The sequence below is a fragment of the Lonchura striata genome, chromosome 11 (assembly GCF_050655825.1).
Source record: "Lonchura striata isolate lonStrDom1 chromosome 11, ASM5065582v1, whole genome shotgun sequence".
Taxonomy (NCBI): domain Eukaryota; kingdom Metazoa; phylum Chordata; class Aves; order Passeriformes; family Estrildidae; genus Lonchura; species Lonchura striata.
In genome coordinates, this window is record NC_140713.1 from 10,977,009 (window position 1) to 10,998,658 (window position 21,650).

The 21,650-nt window shown below is 45.3% G+C and overlaps 2 protein-coding genes across 15 annotated transcripts in view; both read left to right on the forward strand.

Moving 5' to 3' along the window:
* Nucleotides 1–13,552: 13,552 nt before the first annotated feature.
* C11H19orf12 (chromosome 11 C19orf12 homolog) lies at nt 13,553–21,599 on the forward strand. Of its 12 annotated transcripts, none has more exons than XM_085589512.1 (6): nt 13,553–13,902; nt 14,190–14,246; nt 15,174–15,201; nt 15,296–15,602; nt 19,158–19,334; nt 20,516–21,599. In XM_085589512.1, exons 4-6 carry the CDS (start codon nt 15,572–15,574, stop codon nt 20,776–20,778), a joined length of 471 nt encoding a protein of 156 aa, XP_085445638.1. In that variant the 5' UTR covers nt 13,553–13,902; nt 14,190–14,246; nt 15,174–15,201; nt 15,296–15,571; the 3' UTR covers nt 20,779–21,599. The 12 variants fall into 12 exon arrangements, with proteins under 12 accessions (XP_085445638.1, XP_085445643.1, XP_085445640.1 ...); XM_085589517.1 differs by lacking the exon at nt 14,190–14,246 and having other exon boundaries at nt 15,296–15,379; nt 15,495–15,602; XM_085589514.1 differs by having other exon boundaries at nt 13,553–13,581.
* LOC144247096 (protein C19orf12 homolog) overlaps nt 13,553–21,650 on the forward strand; it is a 29,291-nt gene continuing 21,193 nt past the window's right edge. Inside the window, exons 1-2 of one of the 3 annotated variants that reach the window (XM_085589520.1) lie at nt 13,553–13,902; nt 14,190–14,246. The gene's annotated coding sequence lies outside the window, so the exon portion shown is untranslated. The remainder of the gene's footprint in view (nt 13,903–14,189; nt 14,247–21,650) is intronic. The other 2 variants (XM_085589522.1, XM_085589521.1) reach the window with 2 other exon arrangements.

Consider the following 21,650-nt stretch of genomic DNA (forward strand, 5'->3'; position numbering starts at 1 on the left):
TGTCACCTTTTCAGGTAAATACAGAAAGCTGTAGTTGCCAGAGCAGTGATGAATCATGACTTCTTTCCATCCAAAGAGCCTTGGGCATTTTCCTCATTCAAACATTTAACTTACTTGCAGGGCTGACAGAAAAGCAGTAGATTTTTTTTCCAAATATCCATTTGCCTTTCCATTTATCTACTTTGATCTAAAATATAGAACCTGATAGATGCCCTAGGTAAATCAAACATTTTCCGTCTGCCAAAATGGTTTTGCAAATGCTTATTTCATGCCATTACCATTTTTCTGTTTCTAGCAGTAAATCAAAAAGTATCAGCTATTCATCCACTTTAAAAGTAATGCCTTTCCTTAGCATAATTACACATACCCAGTGGAGATCTGTGTGCACAGTAAATCTATTCCTTTAAAAGGTTTTGCCTTAAGTACCACAGTGACATAAATTGGTGAAGCGCAAATTTATTTATTTAAAAGGTTTATTCTTTTAACTGATTGAGTAACTGTTACACATCCATTGTTTGGTTTGGGTGGAGAGGGCTTTTATTAATGTATCAGATTTAATTTTGCAGCAGATGTTTATGTAGAAAGGTCTCACTCCTTACAGGACTTGTAGCAATTGATATGCATGTGTAATTTATTCTCATTACAGGTTTATTCTTAACTGGTGTTCAGGGGGTCTTCACTGTATCTCTAGTAGATCCTTGAGAATTAAATAGTTTAATGTAATGAGCAAGCCTGAAAGAAGTACACGTAAAGCAGAATATGGATTTGGGTATTACCTCTCCAAATTTGCAAATAATATAAGTATGGTATTAAAAGGGAGTGAGAAATTGCCAGAAATAAATGTCTTCAAGTAATAAATGCCCTGGATGGTATTTTGGCAAAGCAAAGATTTAAAAAAATGGATCTTTTCATCATTCTCATGTAAACTTGCTCATCTTAGTAAGTCATGCTTGTAGCTCTCAGGGGTGTCAAACCTAAAGCAGACAAGCCCAGCTGGTGGAAGCCTGGGAGTGAAATGATGAATTTTTTAGCAGATCTGAGTTTATTTTTAGGCTTTATAGAATTATGTTTCATTTCCCTGTGAGTGAAATTGTAGGAAGTAGCTTAGAAGAAAAACAAATTAAGAAACTTCACCAGAACAGCAAAAAAATAGCAAAACACTGGACCCTAACTACAGTTGAGCACAACATATCCTGATTGCATTTGAAATTGTGGCTACAGTTTAGTCCTGCAAATATTTACATACATGTTCAGTTTATTGCATATGAGAATTCTTGAATCAAGCAGTGAGTCTGAAGAGACAGCAGACTGCAGGTTAGGTTATGGCATGGGGAACTGAATAAAATTTCTACTGTGAATATATTTTCTGTGGATATATTTTCCATGGTGCTGAATGTGGGAGTAAAATTCCAGGTGTCTGGATTTTGTTAGGTTATGCAGTAAAAGAAGCGTAGAAATATTTTGGGGGAGAGGAGAGGTCATAGCAAGGTTTTGTGTCTGGAATCTTGTTTGGTTAGTGCAGATAATTCCATCCACACAATCAACATATTCAACCCTATGATTTCACACTATCCATTTTTGCTGGCACATGCTGGCCCATGTCCATTAAGGTCACTCTTCTGAGATTTCATTTTAAGTGAACTTGGCTTTTTGAGGTCTTTTCTAGTACATGGAGTAGATCAGATGTTGCCAACCATCCTTTTTTCTCAGAGCTGATGGTGGTGCTGCCATGTGGTTTTGCCTCTGATAGAAATGGGATTAGTAAGTGACAAAGATGCCTCTTTATATCCCATGTCCTAGAATGTGCTCCTGGGAGTGCTGGGGACTGCAGCCTTCCCCACTGGAACAGCCTCCCCTCTGTTCTGCAGTTGGGAACCAAAGGAGCCACCTTAAAGGGTGAGAGAGTACCTCAGCTTCCAAACTGGCTCAATCTTTGTCTTCCCATGCTGTTTGCATCGATGCTAATCAATGTTAATTATGGTAGTGGGGCTTGTGATGTACTCATTATAAAAGCCATCCTATTTTTCTGTGTTTGTACAGTCTGTCACACAATAGAGCCCTGATTGGGGTTCCCTAGATGCTGCAAATAGCAATACAATTTGTTTTAAGAATGAATATGTGGTTCATGGTGTAAGACTACCAAACTCAGTTCATGGGACTTGGAAGCATTGCTTGATAATCATGTTTGCTGTTACCATTGACCATGGCATTCTGGACGTGTCTTGATAGTTGAGGTCTCAGGAGTAAACCAGTTAAGATTTTGTTACTGTTTTAATAGGTGCTTCTTTTTAAATTTGCATTTGAGTCTGTGAGTTTTGTTGTGAATATATGCTTGAAGTTAGCTGTGCTTACAAACTTTTCTGATTCAGCATCATCACTGTGCTGGGTTCACGATCCCACCAGCACTCCTGACTGCACTGGGAGCTGGTGGTGCTGAAGGATGGGGTGCCAGGGTGTTTCTTTCCTAGGCTGAAGGTGAGAAGTGCAAGAGTAGGAAGGTGCTTTGTCCCAGGTGCTGAGCAGCTGCTGGGTGTAATTTGTAACAAGGGTGCTCAGCTCCTGCAGGGCTGGTAGCCCAGAGATGGGAGCTGATGCTTTCCTTCCTCCCAAAGCTGCAGCCTCCTCCTCTGGTACTAAGAGCTGACACCCAAAAGGTGCAGTCCCCTGTGATGAATTTGCTTCAGTCCTACTGTATCCTCACTGGAAATTTCAGCACCATTGTTTATATTAATCAATTTGTATAAATAACTGTGTTAATTATAAATAATTTGTATAAGTAACTTTAATTTTTTAATATATTAATTTGTATAAATAACTCACTCTGCACTACCTTTGTGAGTTTTGGTGACTTATATAGGCCCTTTTTTCTTTCTTTTCAGAGAAAGTTTTCCACAGTGTTATTGCTTGTTACCTGGTTTGTTATAGATATTGGCTCCAGTCTCATTTTATCAATTCCCACCAGAATGGATGCTTGAATTTTAGTTACGTACATGCAGTTTAGGTGTGTGATTATCTGCCTGACTCTAGTTTCCTGCTAGAGTGCTGACCAATCTTGTGTACAAAAATCTTTTAAATAGTTTAGATGTTACATTACCTCTCTTGAGTGGGTATGTTGTTTTAAGAGGAATTTAACTCAGTGGAGAGCTGCTTCTGTGTTTGTAATTAATTTAAAATATTTATTATAGCAGCTAGATTTTTCCCTGCTAATGATGCTTTACTGAAATTTCATGATCTACAGCACACCCTAGTGATATCTGGAAATCATGAAATTACACCCAGTCAATTTTATTTCCTTTGTGGTGAAGCACATCTTAGGACTTCAATAAGCAAAGTCCAGGAAAGTAAATACCTAAATGCCTTGTATCCAAGATAGGAAGTAGGTTTATAAAGTGAAAAACAGCTTTAGAAACTGAGACTACAGGCTAGTCCTCTGTGAAAAGAACATCTGTACAATGAGTTCATCTGGCTTGCAATCTATAATGTTTGACATGTTTAACAACATGGGGAAAAGCAGCCAAAGGTTATGTGAGAAGAGTGAGAAATATCTCTTGGGTTCCCTTTTAGACTGGAGAGAGAAATTAGATGTAAATAAAAGCATTATGGAGGAAATGTGCAGGCAGATTTCATAGGTCAGAAGCACCAATGATCATTTACTCTCTTATAGCCAGAACATTAAAAGTTATGCTATGTATTAAATTCCTCCTTTTGCAGGATGTTAGGTCACTTGGTTTCTCAGGTGGTGGTACCTGTATTTAGTTTGAGTGGCCATCAGGCTCCAAATGATCCTGCAGAGTTGTGTGCACCTTCCTAACTTTTTTGGTTATTGTCCACTCAGTTTTTCCTGGATTTCCATATTTCAGTAATTTATTTTCTTCTGATTTGTCTAAACACAGACCCTGTCAAGACTGTTCTGAATTGGCTACTGTTGATCCCATGATGGGGTGAGAGAAGAAAGCAGGTTTGAGAAGGAATCTGACAAAGAATTAAGCAGTCAAGAAGGAAGGCAAATATTTATCAGAGGTGAAATCAAATAAGTGACGTGTGGATGACACTGAAAGAAAGTGAAAGCAATATGAGCTCCAGCTTGGCTCAGCTGGAAGATCTGATCCCATAGCTCTGTTTCATGTACAGAACATTCCTTGTCTATGTCAGGCAAAGCTGAATGGGTCCTGCTTTCTGGTTCTCTCAGGCATGAGAAATCTGTAATACTTTAGGGAGAGACAGGTTTCCTCTCAGACCTCTGCATTCCACTCTTGTCAGGTAATCCAAACAATAATGGAAATGAGTATTTTGTTTTATGTAAATAAAAACAAAAAGTTTGCAATAATTTATGGTATTTATTTAAATGACATGCAAATTACTTTGTGAAACTTAGGGGGGAGAGCAGCACAACTGAAACAGCACAATTGTTTCCGAGAACATTCATTTCAAATCCACATACAATATTTCATTCATGCTTAATTATTTCCCCAATGCTAGTCTAAGCATTACTAGTTTCCTTTGTCTTTTTGCTTTTGCATGCAGTGTGATTAGCAAAACTGCTTGTGCTCTACCAACTCCTGCACATATGGGGTTTAGCCTCATTGTTCAAGGGGTGGAGCAACAAGCAATATGAACACTCATGCTGCCAAATTTGGCACACGTGAGCCCTCCAAAGTATACAGATACCACCCGTTTCATTGAAATCCCTGTCTATATTTTGCATTGCTACCATAATGGCAACTCCATTGTCTGGGTGTATTCTTTGAAGCAGCTTTTCTCCTATTGTTTGTGCACTGTAATCCTGGAGGTTTCGGTAGTCGCTGTGAGCAGCTTACGTGAAAGAAATCCTTTAGCTTGCAGTGAACCTGCTGGCAAAGGAACAGGCCATGACTAAAGCATGAGACCTGTGATCTTTCTGAAGAAAATCTCTTCAGTAGATTGCATAATTTCTTGTTTTCATGAGACCCTGTTCTCAGGTTTGGACTCGGTGTTTCCTTTTGTCACCTCTGAGGCCTGATAGGAGCAATGATGCTGGCTGTGGATGTGTACCCTTAACATTTTATACACATCCCAAATACTAGCAAAGAGACACAGCTACTGTTTGTCAGAAATTTAGGAATTGTTTATTCTAACTGCAGCAAAGTCTTGGCCTTTTAGTCTTTCATGGTATTGATTGAATTGGCACATCCTGCAGTGAGTCTTTCCAACAGATTTTGAAAACTTAATGCTTGTCTGCTTAGGGAAGAATAAAGAATTTCCTGGAACATATTGTAGAGAAAGAGCTGCCCAGTTCTTTCCCTTTCTAGCATTCAGTCACCTGCCTGGGCAATGCCCTCTCCTCCAGCGGTGCTTGCCTCTCATGATTGTATATACACACTGTTGTCCATAAAGCCATTCAGCATTAGCTGATCTTTACAAATTATGCCCTTTACTGGTTTTCCATGCACATAATTTTACTCCTGACACAGTCATTTGTGACATTTTTAAAGCAGTGGCCCCCAAGATGAGAGCTGCAGAAAGTCCGCAAAAGGTCCCTTTGTAATTTGCAAAGTTTCCAGTTCATTTTGTTTCCAATGTCTAGCTCATGTTAGAGGACAATATAAATGTTATATAAACAATGCCCTACTCTTAATTTAACTTAGTTCTTCAGAGAACCCTGTTGCAGCCACATAGGCATTATGTGATCCCAAAGGGTGACAACTTTGTGCTTGCATGTGACACTGAGGAATAACCCAGGAGACAGTATTGAAATCTGCTAAACAGTGAGTCTGAAAAATCCCATTTTAACTTATTTGAGCATTTGCAGTGACTTCTGGAAGCTTCAAATCTGGTCCATCATTGCAGAGAGTAATTCAAATTCACCTTTTCATCTTTTTGCCTCCAATTTACCATGATAAAGGAAAATCAGGTAATACAATCTGTACAAGCTGGCCTCTTTCACTCCACTGCTCAGCTGCCTGCAACTTTCCCTGCTGCCTGCCACATTATCAGAACTCAAATCCCGGAATGCTGGAGAGAACGAGTCTATGTTCCTTTGGAAAACTGGGGCTCTCATTCAGCACCTCTGGAGTAGGTGTAAGGTTGGGAGTGAAGTCAGCCAAGGACCCTTGCCTCTGGTGGGACTGAAATCGGCTTCTTTGGGCTCCAAAGTAATGTGTGTTGGGGGCCAGAATTACACACAGCTGGACACTTACTGTTCTCAGACTCCAGAAGCACCAGTGCACATCTCACACACCACTGACCAATCATGGAAATGTACTGCTGATGTTATTCCAGACACCTTCAAATGTCATCCATCCTTGATACTCAGATGTTTTATTCCTTAACTGAATGTACAATAGACATTTTAGATCTGATTTTAACATTTGTCTATTTTATGTATGTCCTTTAATTAGTGTTTTGACAAAAGCTCAGGTGCACTATTTTAGACAAACCCTGCAAGAGTGTCTGTAGGAAATGGTGATTTTTTTTAGCTCCTCTCTGGGAATCTTTCTAGCTCCTCTCTGGTATTTTGTGTAGCTATTTTTTAACGAGGTTTTTATTTCTACGTCAGTGTTCGTCCATGCTATAACCTATAAACATGTAAGCTAATTTCAGGACACTGACTTTTCAGGTTGCTGTAGCTTTTTTCTGAAAAGGTCACAAAATGACTATACCAGTAAACACAATTAATGAATTAGGTTGCTGAGGAAGTAAAAAAATAGCATAGATAACTACTGTAAAAGAGGCTAAAAGAACAGGAGATAGATTATTCCATTTGCAGGTAAGAGCATGCCTAAAGTACCTTTAACAGCTTGCTTGGATAATGCTAGCTAGCAATGTATGCTCTGTTCCACAGCACCAGCCTATATTTTTGGATCATCTTTCAAGACTGAGATGATATAAGGCAATTAATAGTGTTTGGTGACCTTCTGCACCAGTAGTCCATCTTTTTGGCATTGAAACTGATTTTGCCCAACTTGGCATTTTATCACCTAGGAGTGCATGGGGAGATCAAAGAGACACCTTTTACAGCAGCAGTGGAATGATTTAGTTCTGTCACACTGTTCTTCAAATTCACCATTTCTTACAAGCTGATGAGGCAAACCTCTTCTTTGCTCAATATCAAATAAGGTACATTGGAAGGCTGTGAAGAGGCAGATGTTCTATAGCTTCACTTCATATGCAAAAACCTGTTATTCTTTATTTGCATTCAATTAGAAGTCAGACCCCGATGAATATCTAGTGTAGGAAATTGGGAAGAGATTTGCCATCAAGCATATGCTTTGCTTGTAGTGGATCTCAGTAACCTGTGTCTTCCTGCAGTGATTTGGTCATTTCTACTGTATTATTTACACCTTCCAGCTCCGGGGTAAAGAGTGTTAATAGGTGACAACTGGAGTTATGTTCCTGCTTTTAGAAATGTTGCCTTTTCTAATTCCTTTTAAAAAGCCATTCTGCAGTTGCAGATTTCCCTTACTAAGTAGCTCTGTTTAAGGATTTAAGTGCTGTAGCATTACTTCCACATTCATTTTCTTTTTCGATACAGTTGTGCCTTGTTTGATCCTGTGAAGGCTCACCATTCTCCTGGCAATCCTAGGTATAATATGAGGAGTTCAGAAGTTATAAAATTGTTGTGTTGTCAAGAAGGGAAGATTCAAATGATGATTGTAATATGAAGCAAAAGTGGCAGACTCTTCCAGAACAGCTGCTGTGATTGCTGTGACCCTCTAAGAGCACACATACCAGGGAATTAGAGTACCTAGGGAGAGATGGAAGTTGTCTGAAGCCCGAGACATCAGAGACAGGGATAAGCAAAGCAGCTTTTCATCACTGCAGCACAGGATCTTCCAGCCTTTGGGGGGAAAACAACAGGAATCTCACACCCTCCTAAACTGGGATGTGATTAGGAACTTACTTTGTTACATCCTTCATCCCCTTTCTTTGTGGCCCATTTCCACCATATGTTCTGAAGAACACATGATATTTCTTCCTTTTTCCTCTTTTCTCTTTGCTTTGAACTAACATTGTAAATTAAACCATCCTCAGCCATATCCAAGCAATGCATTAACACAAAAGGAAGAACTTGAGAGTATTTTTCGGTGCTTTGCAAACTTAGACAAACAGATCAATATTATTCACACACGCCTCAAGTTTGGAATTGTTCTTTGTCTTGCCATTGTGATAATAAAAATTTTCAAGATTCTAAGAAAAAAACAAGGTGCAACTAGATGAAATTATGAAACTCATTCTGTCACATACAGTTGCCTAATCCTCATGTTTTCTGGGATTCTCTAGCATGGAACTAAATGTAAAGAAACAACCTTTTTTCTGTGCAACAAGATTAAGTGTCTCATCTTGAAAAAAAAAATCTGTCAGGGTTTCCTGTGAAGGTAATAGGTGTGTCAGATAATAGGATCAGGTATGTCTGGACAGTTTCTCCAGACTGAGCATGCTTCTAATGAGCATTTTCTCAAGATGTACTAAAGGACAAGCTGAAAGCCAGAATGAATCATTGTTTTGGTGGCAACAGCCCCCCTGCAGCTGAAATCATTTGTGGTGCCCCTTGACCTATCTCTTAATATGTCAAAAGCTGTGCAGACATGAAGCTGAGGACACAATGAAGGGGCTTGCAGTCATTTTGGGTTCTGCTGTATGTTAGGGAAGCCCTTGACAGAAATCTGCCAGGTGGTTCTTCAAACCAGAATGCCAGTGCACCACTGCTGTGCTTGATTTCTGATGCCTGCTTTTGACACATAATGAGGTTTTTGGGGGGTAAAAGGGGATGTAGTTTTTATCTTGATTTTTTAGAAGCATGGAGATCCTAGTAACTTGAAGAGGAAAAATACATAAAACATCCTGATACAGGAAATGAAATAGTGAATCAATGCTGATAAAAGAGATGGGGGAAGAGCAATGACATCTAGTATTTATTAAGAGCCCAGCTCACTGCAGTGAGTAGGGAATCACAGAATGGGTCAGGTTGGAAGGGAACGCAGTGGCCCCACCTCCCTGTTCAAATAGGGGCTGTCTCAGAGCTCATGGCCCGGTATTGTGTCCAGGATTGTTTTGGAATGTCCCCAATGAGGAAGACTCCATACTCTCCGTGGGCAATCTGTTCAGTGCTCAGTCACTGCACAGGAAAGTTCTTCCCCATGTTCAGGTGGAACATCCTGGGCATCAGTTCCTGCCTGTTCCTCTCGTTCCATTGCTGTGCCCCATGGAGCAGAGCCTGGTCCGTGCTCTGACACCTCCCTTTGGACACTGACAGACAGGGATGAGGTCTCTTCTCTAGGATGAGCTGGCCCCATTCCCTCAGCCTGTCCTCCTAAGAGAGATGTTCAGTCCCTAATTAGAGAGAGAATACAGTGAGATTATTTACAAGATCGGATGCACAGCAGGACTGCCCTGAGCTGCTCTCACTCCACCAGCTCCTGGAATTAAAATGCACACGAACATCTGTAACCAGAGCAAAGCTGTCCCTGCGTATATTCACGAGACCCTTCCCGAGAAGCAGGCGTGGAGCTGGGGTTCAGATCCGTGAGAGGAGCTGGGCTTCCCAGATCCGTGAGAGGAACTGCGGGTTCCCAGTTCCGTGAGAGGAGCTGGGGTTCAGATCCGTGAGAGGAGCTGGGCTTCCCAGATCCGTGAGAGGAACTGCGGGTTCCCAGATCCGTGAGAGGAGCTGGGGTTCAGATCCGTGAGAGGAGCTGGGCTTCCCAGATCCGTGAGAGGAGCTGGGCTTCCCAGATCCGTGAGAGGAGCTGCGGGTTCCCAGATCCGTGAGAGGAACTGCGGGTTCCCAGATCCGTGAGAGGAACTGCGGGTTCCCAGATCCCCGAGAGGAGCCGGGGTTCCCAAATCCGTGAGAGGAGCCGGGGTTCCCAGATCCGTGAGAGGAGCCGGGGTTCCCAGATCCGTGAGAGGAGCCGGGGTTCCCAGATCCGTGAGAGGAGCTGCGGGTTCCCAGATCCGTGAGAGGAACTGCGGGTTCCCAGATCCGTGAGAGGAGCCGGGGTTCCCAGATCCCCGAGAGGAGCCGGGCTTCCCAGATCCGTGAGAGGAGCTGCGGGTTCCCAGATCCGTGAGAGGAGCTGGGGTTCCCAGATCCCCGAGAGGAGCTGCGGGTTCCCAGATCCGTGAGAGGAGCTGGGGTTCCCAGATCCCCGAGAGGAGCTGCGGGTTCCCAGATCCCCGAGAGGAGCTGCGGGTTCCCAGATCCGTGAGAGGAGCTGCGGGTTCCCAGATCCGTGAGAGGAACTGCGGGTTCCCAGATCCCCGAGAGGAGCTGCGGGTTCCCAGATCCGTGAGAGGAGCCGGGGTTCCCAGATCCGTGAGAGGAGCTGCGGGTTCCCAGATCCGTGAGAGGAGCTGCGGGTTCCCAGATCCGTGAGAGGAGCCGGGGTTCCCAGATCCGTGAGAGGAGCTGCGGGTTCCCAGATCCGTGAGAGGAGCTGAGGGTTCCCAGATCCGTGAGAGGAGCCGGGGTTCCCAGATCCGTGAGAGGAGCCGGGGTTCCCAAATCCATGAGAGGAGCTGCGGGCTCTCCGAGCTGCGGCTGCCGGCAGATGGAGCCGCCGGGCAGCGGGACCTGGGCGAGGAAAAGCCCGAAACAACGCCGGGATCCCGCCCGAGCCCACCGAGCGAGAGCTGGGCTGGTACACGAGCATCGGTGAGTGCTCATCCAGGAGAGGAACAGGCTGATTCCATCAGATCCTGGCCGGGAACCGAGGACACAATCGTATCTTAACCCAGCGGATGCAAGAACCATAATTCCTGTTAACCAGTTTCCCATAAAGAACCAGATTCCCTCAAAGAACCAGAATCCCATAAAGAACCAGATTCCAGCAAAGAACCAGATTTCTGCTGACTGCAGCCGAGTCAGTGTTTGCATAAGAGTGTAGTGCGATTGCAACAGCATGTACAGCGTTAAAGATATACACCCTACACTGTTATCTTACATTTTGATCTTAGTAATTTCTATCGCACTAAAAAACAGACCTAGTAAATACCTGTGATGAAGCCCTAATAACCTGTGTGTATTTTTAGCTGGAGTAGTGAAGTAATGATTCCATTTGGCATAGTGATAAAAATTCCCTCCTTGGATGGTTGACAGACTTCATTGCTTTTAATTTTGCCCCTTGGAAAGCTGCATGCAGCTGGAATTTGGGGTGTTACTTTTTAAAACGTTCATGGCATTTAGGCTCTTTGCTCATTTTAGGAATTACATTTGTGTTTTATATCCAAATCATAAAAATCAAGAGCATCAGTAGACCTGTAACATTTTGAGTTGTTACACAGAGAGTTATTTTATGTGATCATATAAAGCATGGGGAGGTTAAGAAGTCCCCAGTGCAGCTGCAGGAAAGGGACAAAAATTGTGAGTTGTATTTTTCCTTCATTTTCTCATCCTGCATTTTCAATTTCTGAACAAGGAACTGATGGGAGGTGCTTTATCTTAAATCAGAAATGAAATCATAATGAAGGCTTAGTTTACAAAGCAAAAAACCTCTGTTATTAAACCATTCTTGAGGAAATGGCAGCATTTTTAACATTTGAGTAACTTTTCCAAGACTGTACTGGTATTAGGAGCCAGTGTGGTATTTCAGAAGCCATATGTGACACAGCTGTTTTAATGCTCATTTTGATTGTTCCTGGTGCTCTATAAGACGCTGCATTTTACTGAGCTGGTGGCTGAAACAAACCTGGATGACAAGCATGCAAAAATATTCTGAGATTAAATTCTCAGAGTAGGGCTAGGCATGTCCTAACACTGTTCTGTGTCAGACTGCCCCTTTCCTCCTCCTTTATCCCAGAGGATGGGACTGGGATGTTTGTTCTACAACCATGTTCCTAAAATCATAGCATCAGAGAATGGTTTGGCTTAGAAGGAGGCCTTGAGGAACATCTTGTTCCAACCCCCTGCCATGGGCAGAAACACCTTCCACAATCCCTGGCTGCTCCAAGCCCCATCCAGCCTGGCCTTGGATAATTCCAGGATGGGGTAACCACAATGCCTGTCCTTCCCTATTCCAGTGCTTCACTGTAATTCAAGAATTCTTCCTAATGAAAGCAATGAGAGGGAGGCGTCTTTACAAACAAACTGTGGGCCTGCTGGTAGATTAAGCCAGATACTGACAGGTGAAAGAAGCAATGAAGGTAAACAGAAACGTGCTAAATTCCTGGACTTACAGAAAAAGAGCAGGATAGTGTATTGGGCGAGTTGGGAAGTCTGTAGCTCTTAAGTACTAGGGAAAGAGAGGGGGAAATGTAACCAGGAAATTAGGAAAAAAAGGACTCTGCATCTTGTAGCAATTTGGGAGACCTCATGGGAAATGCTCCATGGCCTCTCCCTTTATTCAAATAAAGCTACAGAACTTTATTTACTCGTCTCCTTTTTGGACATTAACCATGAATTAATTTCCTAGCACTAATCTCTAATGTAAACCTACAGTGTGAAGCCATTCCCCCTTGTGCTGTCACTACATGCTCTACTGAACTGCCTTGCCGCATCAGCTCCCTCCAGGCACTGAAGGCCGCACTGAGGTCACCGCGAGGCTCCTCTCCTCCAGGCTGAACACCCCCGGCTCTGCCAGCCCTTCCTGCCAGGCTCCATCGCTCTCACCGCCCCGCTGCCTGCTCTGGGCCCGGCACAGCGTGTGCGGGCCCGCATCGAGCCGTGCCCGGCCGGGCCGAGGCGGCGGAGCAGGCACGGGAGACGCAGGCCCGGAGCTCCGCGGCCGGCACACGGGAGGGCAGGGCGGGCCGGGCCGGAGCTCCGCGGCCGGCACACGGGAGGCCGGGCCGGGCCGGGCCGGAGCTCCGCGGCCGGCACACGGGAGGCCGGGCCGGGCCGGGCCGGGCCGGAGCTCCGCGGCCGGCACACGGGAGGGGAGGCCGGGCCGGACCGGAGCTCCGCGGCCGGCACACGGGAGGCCGGGCCGGGCCGGGCCGGAGCTCCGCGGCCGGCACACGGGAGGGCAGGGCGGGCCGGGCCGGGCCGGAGCTCGGCGGCCGGCACACGGGAGGGCAGGGCGGGCCGGGCCGGGCCGGAGCTCGGCGGCCGGCACACGGGAGGGCAGGGCGGGCCGGAGCTCGGCGGCCGGCACACGGGAGGGCAGGGCGAGCCGGGCCGGAGCTCCGCGGCCGGCACACGGCAGGGCAGGCCGGGCCGGGCCGGAGCTCCGCGGCCGGCACACGGGAGGGCAGGGCGGGCCGGGCCGGAGCTCCGCGGCCGGCACACGGGAGGGCAGGGCGGGCCGGGCCGGAGCTCCGCGGCCGGCACACGGGAGGGCAGGGCGGGCCGGGCCGGGCCGGAGCTCCGCGGCCGGCACACGGGAGGGCAGGCCGGGCCGGGCCGGAGCTCCGCGGCCGGCACACGGGAGGCCGGGCCGGGCCGGGCCGGGCCGGAGCTCCGCGGCCGGCACACGGGAGGGGAGGCCGGGCCGGGCCGGGCCGGGCCGGAGCTCCGCGGCCGGCACACGGGAGGGCAGGGCGGGCCGGGCCGGGCCGGAGCTCCGCAGCCGGCACACGGGAGGGCGGACCCGGCGCTCCGCGGCCCCTCCTCCGGCGCCACGGCCGTTTCCTGCCCGGGCGCAGAGCCGGGCGCTGCCGGCGCAGGTAGGCGGGGAAGGCGGGGAGGAGGGAAGCGGAGCGGCAGGGCCGTGCCGTGCCGTGCCGCGCGGGCCCGGCAGTGCCGTGGGCCGCGGGGTTGGCGGCGCGGCCGGCCGGGCAGGGAGCGCGGGGGCGCCGCCGCGGCGGGCCGGACCCGGAGCTGGGGCCCGGCGCGGCGCTGATGGCCCTAAAGACCCTCAGGCCCCACGGAACTGCCGCTGCACAGAACCCCCGAGTCATTGTGGTGGGGAGGGAGCGCTGAGATCATGCAGCCCAACCCTCCTGCGCGGGCACGGCCACCCCGAGCAGTGACACGGGACGGTCTGGGTGGGTTTTCCATGAGCGTCTCATGCCTCATGTCTCCAAGTCACATTGCGGCTGGAGCAATGCTTCAGCGACAGTAAACATGAAATTGTCAGGAAAACAAAGAAATAGCTATAGTGTAATTAAATTTCGGCTATTTCAAAGGATTTATAATTACCTTTTATGCTTAGCCTATTTTAGTTATAACATTCTTAATAAATTTTAAAGTATTCAGAACATGTTGATTAATTTCAATGAGATTAAGTTTTATGATTTTGCAATGAGTCAGGGAAAACATCTTTAATTTTCAGGCTTAGTTCGGATTTTGAAGGTATCACCCCCGTGTGCTGTGCTAACTACCTCTACAGGTGAAGAGCTCTGTTATTTGTGTTTGTGACTGTCAGGTCATTTCTCTTTCTTACCTGAAAGTCTCATTATTGCCTTCAGTATCAGCTAGTTGATGAAAGCAACCGGTAACTTTTTTGAATACAGCCTTCAAAATGGAGAAACTGGCTAAGAAATGGGGGGAAAATTTACTCTTAGTTTATAATTAGAAGGACAATGAATTAGGTCTATAAAAATTCATCGGCAGGAAGAGTTATGGCCAGTGTTTCACAGATGCTTTGTCATTTAGCAGACCAGGTAAGCTGGGTATCCTAAGTGCCTAGACAGGTTAGGTGCCAAATTTCCTTTTATCTCAGTGGAATGAGATCATTCCTTTTGAATATTTAGGCATTTTGAGGCATCTAAGAATCTTGTAAAATCAGCTTCTAGGTCTTTAGAAGTAGTTTGCTCATCTAATGAGTGAATTTGTTACCTCTTGTATTAAATAAACCTATTTAGTGCTTTGATTATATTACATGATTTGATAAATACACAGAAGAAGAGCAATGCTCTTAAGGTCTCAGTTCTTACAAAACTGTTCTTTTATGCATTTCAATTGAATTTTTTATGCATTTCAATTGAATTCAGGTTGTCTAGCAAATACAAGAGTTTCTTACCATATCCTCATACAGTTGAAACTAAAAAAAATCTAAGTAAATATATAGTCAGTAACATAATACAGTAAATATTTGTAGATATAGTGAATGCTCATGGTTAAGAAAGACGAGTACCAAATGCTGAGGTGAGAATGGCAGTGAGCATATTTTAACTGTTATGCCATGAAGCAGGAGTAAACCCTTTCTTAGCAAACTAAAAGAAAATTACAGATGCAGAGCAGGTTCAAAACTAGTATATAGACTGGCTGCTGATGTCAGTCAAGATTTATGTCAGACAGACCACATGTTTTGCAGGTTCCAAGTATGAGACCAGGCTCAAAAGGTAGGATTTTGAGGAAGTGCTGGTTTAGGAGCCAGATGCTGCTTGTGCTTACAGGATGTGTATGGACCAGTGATGAGATGGCCCTCCTTTGCAGATGGACTCAATAGCTTGAGTCCCTGTCTGTCCACCAGCTGTTATTGAAATAATGGATGGACTTCTGGCCTGTTCAATCAATGAGGTGATGTCTTCTTGCACACTGTTGTTTGTGAAGTTGTGTTCTTTAGTCTGTCTCAGTGTGGGAGCACCTTGTGTTTGGATTTTCTCCAGTGCTGTTCTCATATTTCTTCTGAAAGGTTGCAGTTCATAGAGAGCTGTTGCTGTACAGTTGAGACAGAAGAAATTGTCACCTCACATTCCCGTTTGTCACCATATGGTGTCCACCATGATAAAGACAGCTGCAGGTAGGACATATCTCTGTATCTTCCCAGGTGGGTTTGGAATGTGCTGTGTGGGTGGGATTTTGTGCCATGTGCCTGCACGTGGCAGAGGTGTTCCCTCATTCCTCAGGGAGAAGCTGTAAGGGGCAGGGAGGACAGCTCAGTGGTGGGGCAGGCTGGGTGCTGGTGAGAATGTCTCCTGTGTGGGCATTTGGGAAGAGGCTGATTTTTCTCCAAGTGGGATAGAGAGTGCAGGGATAGAAGGGCTTTTTGCTTGTCTGAAGCCATCATTTGGTGAAGGGGGCAGTAGGGTGATGAGATGGGAATGTTCACCTGGGAACAGCTGAAATGGGGTTCACACCACTGAGTTACCTGGGAACCTTCTTCTGTTATTTGTCTTAGCAGGACTTTCAGTGAGTTGGGAATGATACTGTTGGTTTCATTCTCTCTATGGCATTTTAGCTCTTGGGAAAACCTTCTGGTTGTACGTTCAAGGTTGAGATGTTGTAATGTGATCTTAGCATTCCTTTGGTTAGGAGTGCAGGAACATTGCTCACTTTGTTCCCCTGTCCTTGGGGTGGAAGTGAGGGAGGGAGCATCAACTGGAGCACAGAATCTATGACTTGGGATCAGTATTTGGGTGACCACAAAGACACCAGGAAAGCAGCCATCAAACTGCAATAAAACAGAAACATTGCAAAACAAAGCTTGGTTTCTCAGCAACTTCATGTTCTGGAACTCTTGGGATTGTTTTTTTTCTTGAGGTGCTGAAGATTTTTGGAACCATGTGAAGTCATTAGGAGCTGTGAGGACTTAGCACCTTTGAAAGCTGCACACAGTTTTATGGATGTTGATATTTCTATCCCTTCATTAGACCAGATCCAATATTTTGCAATCCTGATGTTTCCTAATGTCTGAGTGAATTCAGTAAGGAAAAATTTGTTACTAGAATCAAATTGCACACTAAGTTACTTGTCAGTTACACCATCGGAGTTTATAAATATTTTTGAATACCATGAGATTGGACCTCTAACACACAAAGGTTACAGCTCCTTCTGTGCTCTTCTGGAGTAGGATCCTTGCTCCTTTGTGGCACCACTGGCATTTTGCAGCAGGCCTGTCTTCCTCTTCTGCTTGCTTGGATTCTGACCAGTACGCTGATGTCAGATGCAGCTTTGTGCTCCACATTCTTGCAGTTGGCTTCTTACAGACCGTAGCAGTGTGTGAGGTGTTAGAGGTTTGCAGATGCAGAGCTTTTGCAAGCCTTTTGTTTGATTTCCTGACTGAGCTGGCTGCTGACAGTTACTAAAGTTGTTTTATTGGTAGGGGCTGCTTATCCTAATAGCAGGTTAAAGGCTTCTGTGGTGTCTCTGTGCTGCAACTGTTAGTGTATTGTCCAAATATCCTTTAATGGCCTGTGGTGTGTGGCTGAATAAATACCTGCTCACTGAGAATTATCTGGTTGATCATCTTGATTCTTAATTGGAACTAAATTGAATTTTTTCAAGGAATTCATAATTCTGTGTGCTAAATATAGGAATTGGGGATTACTTTACATGTTAGGATGTGGTTTATGTTTCAGTAGCTCCCACTAGTGCTCTGTAATTACACTTTAAAAAAAAAAAACCATCTTGTATGTGCTGTGCCTTAGGTATTGTGCTCACTAATATTCTCTGCAGGATGTAAGTTATAGTGAATATGACAGGAGATCATAGAAATACCTGTTAGAGCTTAGAGAAAATGAGTGCACCTTGTGAAGTCCAGAAATAAGCAGGACCCATTCTGCTATGCCAAAAACCTTGTTCAGTCAAGCCAAAGAAGCCCAAATACATGTTAATTTTGCGAATGGAGATTTCCTTTGGGGGAGTTCTGAGGGGAGTAAAATTGTCAGTAATTTAGTATGGAAAAACTTATTTCAATTTCTTGCATCCCAGTATGTTTCTGCTTTATTTTGAGGCTGATTCATGAGTTCCAAATTTGCTTGTCAGAAATTCATACACCATCACCAGGCACCAGTTTGATTACCACTCTCCTTATGGCCTGGCTATTTTTTAGCTTTAAGTCAATTGCACTTTGAATGTGGTTGTTAGGGAGTGTTTTATTTAGCCAGAGGAGCCAAGGGTAGCTGGTCACCTTTGCACTGTGTCACCTTTGCTGTGTGACCATGGGGACACCTTGCTGCCCATGTGGAGGATGGTAATGCTGGTGACTTTGGGCAGCCAGCTTCATCCCAGTGCTGGAACCTACTGCTTCAGCTGCAGGCATGTCTGCTCATAAAACATCATTGCACATCTGGTACAATTCGATTGCTTTGGGTAATTGTAGCACTCCCTCAGTTTGAGGGGGCAAAGCTGATTATCTTCCTATCAGTGAGGGCCCTGTGTTGTCAGCTCTCCCAACTTGTGTTGTCCCACCTGTGCTGCAGAGCCTTCATCCTGGAGGGCTTCATGTGAGACCTTGACTGAATTCAGCCCAGAGAGGAGATGCCAATTGTTTTCAGCACTTTGGGTTAGTCTGAGACATGGCACAGAGGTGAGGCACAATCCCAAATCAGTGTCTGAAAGGAGGGAGTGAATCCTGCAGCACTTCAGCCTGCCTGGGGCTGGTGTGACTGACACTCTCAGTGGAAAGCTGCTCACCTTTTGTTAGAAGGGTAAAAACAAACACTTAATTGTCACTTTCCCCATCATTCCTGGGGCTGGCAGTGGGAGCTGTGCCCGTAGTATATTTTGGGGTGTTTCCCCACTGCTGTAGGACAGACAGAGCAGCCATTTGTTCCTGACTTGGAGCTTGAGCCCAATGGGATGAGATAATAAGTGACTCTGGAGCAGAGTGTGTGGCTCTGCCACTGAGCCCTGCTGTGTCATCAGCCTGCCAAGAACCGAAAAGCAAAGTGGTGAAATGGTGAACTTGGATGTTTGCTTTAGACTGGTACAAAAATGAATGGAGGAGTGAGAGAAATCAACTATTAGATGAAATTTCCTGCTGTGCCTCTTTGCAGCTGTGGAGTTTATGTGGTCCCTTCCCAAAAGCCAGACCTTTCTTTAGTGTCAGCATTGTTTGGATCCTGCAGTGACATGGGTGATTTGCAGTCAGCCATCTCAGTGCTAAGAAAGCTTTCTCTGTTGCAATCGTTGATTTTTAATATGACAAATGGTGTGATAACACTCCACTTTCACTTTGCACAGAGGAGATCTGTTCAGGCAAGACTGTGAAACTGCTTGGCTTGGGCTGAGATCGAATTGCTCACACACTCTGGGAGAAGAGGTTTTCTAGGGGCTGAAAAACCTCAGGCCAACAGCAATCTACTGAAGAATTTGATTCTGTAGAAACTCTGAATTTGTTACAAACCCATTTTTTTTCTGGTCTGGTAGCAGAAGTCTCCCTGCTAGTTGGCAATTTCAGTGACCTTCAGCACTTAGTGCAAGGGCTGGTCTTCTGAGAATCAAAAGAGAAAGTAGTTAATATTTTCTTTGTTTGTCCTTGAACACTAGGGGTTCTTCCAAATTGTATTCTTTTAGTGGCTAGGTTTAGTCTCGGTTGCAGTGGTCAGATGATAACTTAAAACATCTTTTGCAGGATTTGGGGACGCCGGGATGCCGATCCGTGTTGATGATGTGATGACGCTGCTCAGCCACGTTGCCACGGTGAAGGGCATGAAAGCTGCTGTCACACATTCCGGCCGGGGAGCAATGCTGACAGGTGCATCAGCATTTTTAGGGGGGATGCTGGGAGGCCCCCCTGGAATAGCTGTAGGTAAGTGTGCTTTGCTTTAGGAACAAGAGGCTGGTAAAATCTTAGACATCAGTACTTCCAGTGGCTTTTGCATTAAGTGCCCCTAAATCAGTTTTTGATGTTCACATAAAAGTCCCTTGAAGATGAATTCAGCCATCGTAGACTTTCAAGTATTTCTGTGGTATCGTGGGAAAAATTGCTGAGTAAAAGCTGCAAGTTAAGAGTTTTGTCTAATGAAAAACTGCATCCCTGTGAGTGCACAGATGACTTTTTAGGAGCAATGGCTGGGCTGGCAGTTGTGGTGGCAGGGTCAGTTCTGCCACCTCTCCATTGTGAGGGTTCTCCCTCTCTCTCTCTCTCTCTCTCTCTCAGTTGTGGTGGCAGGGTCAGTTCTGCCACCTCTCCATTGTGAGGGTTCTCCCTCTCTCTCTCTCTCTCTCTCTCTCTCTCTCTCTCTCTCCTCTTGGTTCCTTGTGTCCGTCCCAGGCCCTGTGTGCTCCGGGCAGTGCTGGCAGCCCTGTGGGTTGCTGTGCTGCACTCACACTGCTGCTGGAGGGGAGCCCTGGAGGCTGCTGGGCTGCTTTCTCAGCAGCCACAGGCACATCAGCTGTAGATGATCCATCCCTCTGCTCTTGTCCTGACAGCCTGGGACCTTCCACTTACCCGAGTGTGTCTTGTCCACTGGGGAGGCCGGGGTGTGCACGCGGTAGATGAAAGCCTGAATGTGTCTGATGGGATTGGTCTGTGAGCACCTGCAGGGGTGGGCTTCAGGTGTGTTGGACAGTGCAATGAGTGACTCTTAAAGAAGCAGAAAGCTTTCACCAGTCTGGGGGTATCTGGCAAGAGATTATGGCACTGCTCAGGCAGTTGTTGCTCTGGTGTTTTCCTTGGGCAAGGTTTAATTTAGCAGAAGAGCTTTCCCTAAGAGAGTGTCCCAGGGAGTGTTTTCTTTCTGGTTTCTAGCTTGAAGCCATTAGTGTTGATTGTATAAAGGGTTTCTTTATGATTGCTGTTGATGTAAAGAGTTTTTAAAATCCTTTCTTATGCTTTGAATATTGTGACTAAATCTAGATATAGCAGCACAGGTGACAACTCTCTGTTGCTTTCTAATCAAGGTGAGAACATTGTGGGTGAAGGCTGTGGATTGAATTCCAGGCTTGAGCATTTATTGTTAAAGACTAATGATTCCCTGTGTTTCCTAGGAGGAGCAGTTGGTGGATTGATTGGATGGATCACTTCTGGACAGTTCAAATCAGTCCCTCAGATTTTAATGGAATTGCCTGCTGCTGAGAAGCAAAAACTCTGTGCTGAAGCCATGGCTGTTGTCAAGAACTTAGACTGGACTGATGCTGCTCAGCTGATTGCTCTTGTAATGTCCAATTCTGCTCTCACAGAGAAGGTATTAGGAGTGCTGACCACTTACCTTACCAATGAGCTAAAAGCACAACTAAAATATGGAGAATAATCCTCTAGGATTATTAGAGCAGGATTTTTATGCTGGAATGCAATTTACTCCCAAAGTTGTGAATCTTCAACAAACAAATGCTATTTATCAGTGTTAATTATAAATATATGCTGATCGAGGTAAACTTGGGTTTTTGGTTTCGGTGTTTGGGGTTTTTAAAATTTTTATCATTGTTGTTATAATTTTTGTTTTATGCGGCTTTGTAAAGATACTATTGGCGTACTGCATTAACCTGATACTGACTTGCTATGAAATGTTGGATTGCTCTGCATTAGAATTAATTCAAATTGCTGAAGGGAATCATGCTTCTCTTAGGCTAATGTGTCACTTGTGTAAATTTTCTCACGTCCTTTTGTTGTATTTAGGAGACTTGATTTTGTTTGTTCAAGTGCTTTAATTTTTTTCCCTGTGAATGACATGTAAGGTGCCAAAGTAGCAGGCCAATTTGAAGAATTTTACCTGTTGTTTGTTTTAGCCATGCCAAGGAAAGTTTTTTAAGGAAGTACATTACTGTGAACTCAAAAGACTCAATCTGTACTTTATCACTTCTGTTTTATAATTCTTGAGTTTTCTATTCATGTAAGAAGTGAAGCAAGTACTTCAACAAGATTTCAAGTAGCAGGAAAACAAACTGAACACTTTCAGTTCAATTTTCACCAGGCTCCTGTGCTGTAGAATGGGAGGGTGTGACATTAAAAAAATGGGGAGCTGAATCTGCCAGTTTTCTATGAGCCCCAGGATTAAGGTTGTCATTTGAGCTTTGATTTCTGGATTGAGTCTGTACAGCAGGTCCTCTCTTTTCATTAAAATGTTCACAAGAAGCCTCACAGTGATCTGTGTGTTGCTTTAAACGGCAGGAACACTTCAGGAAC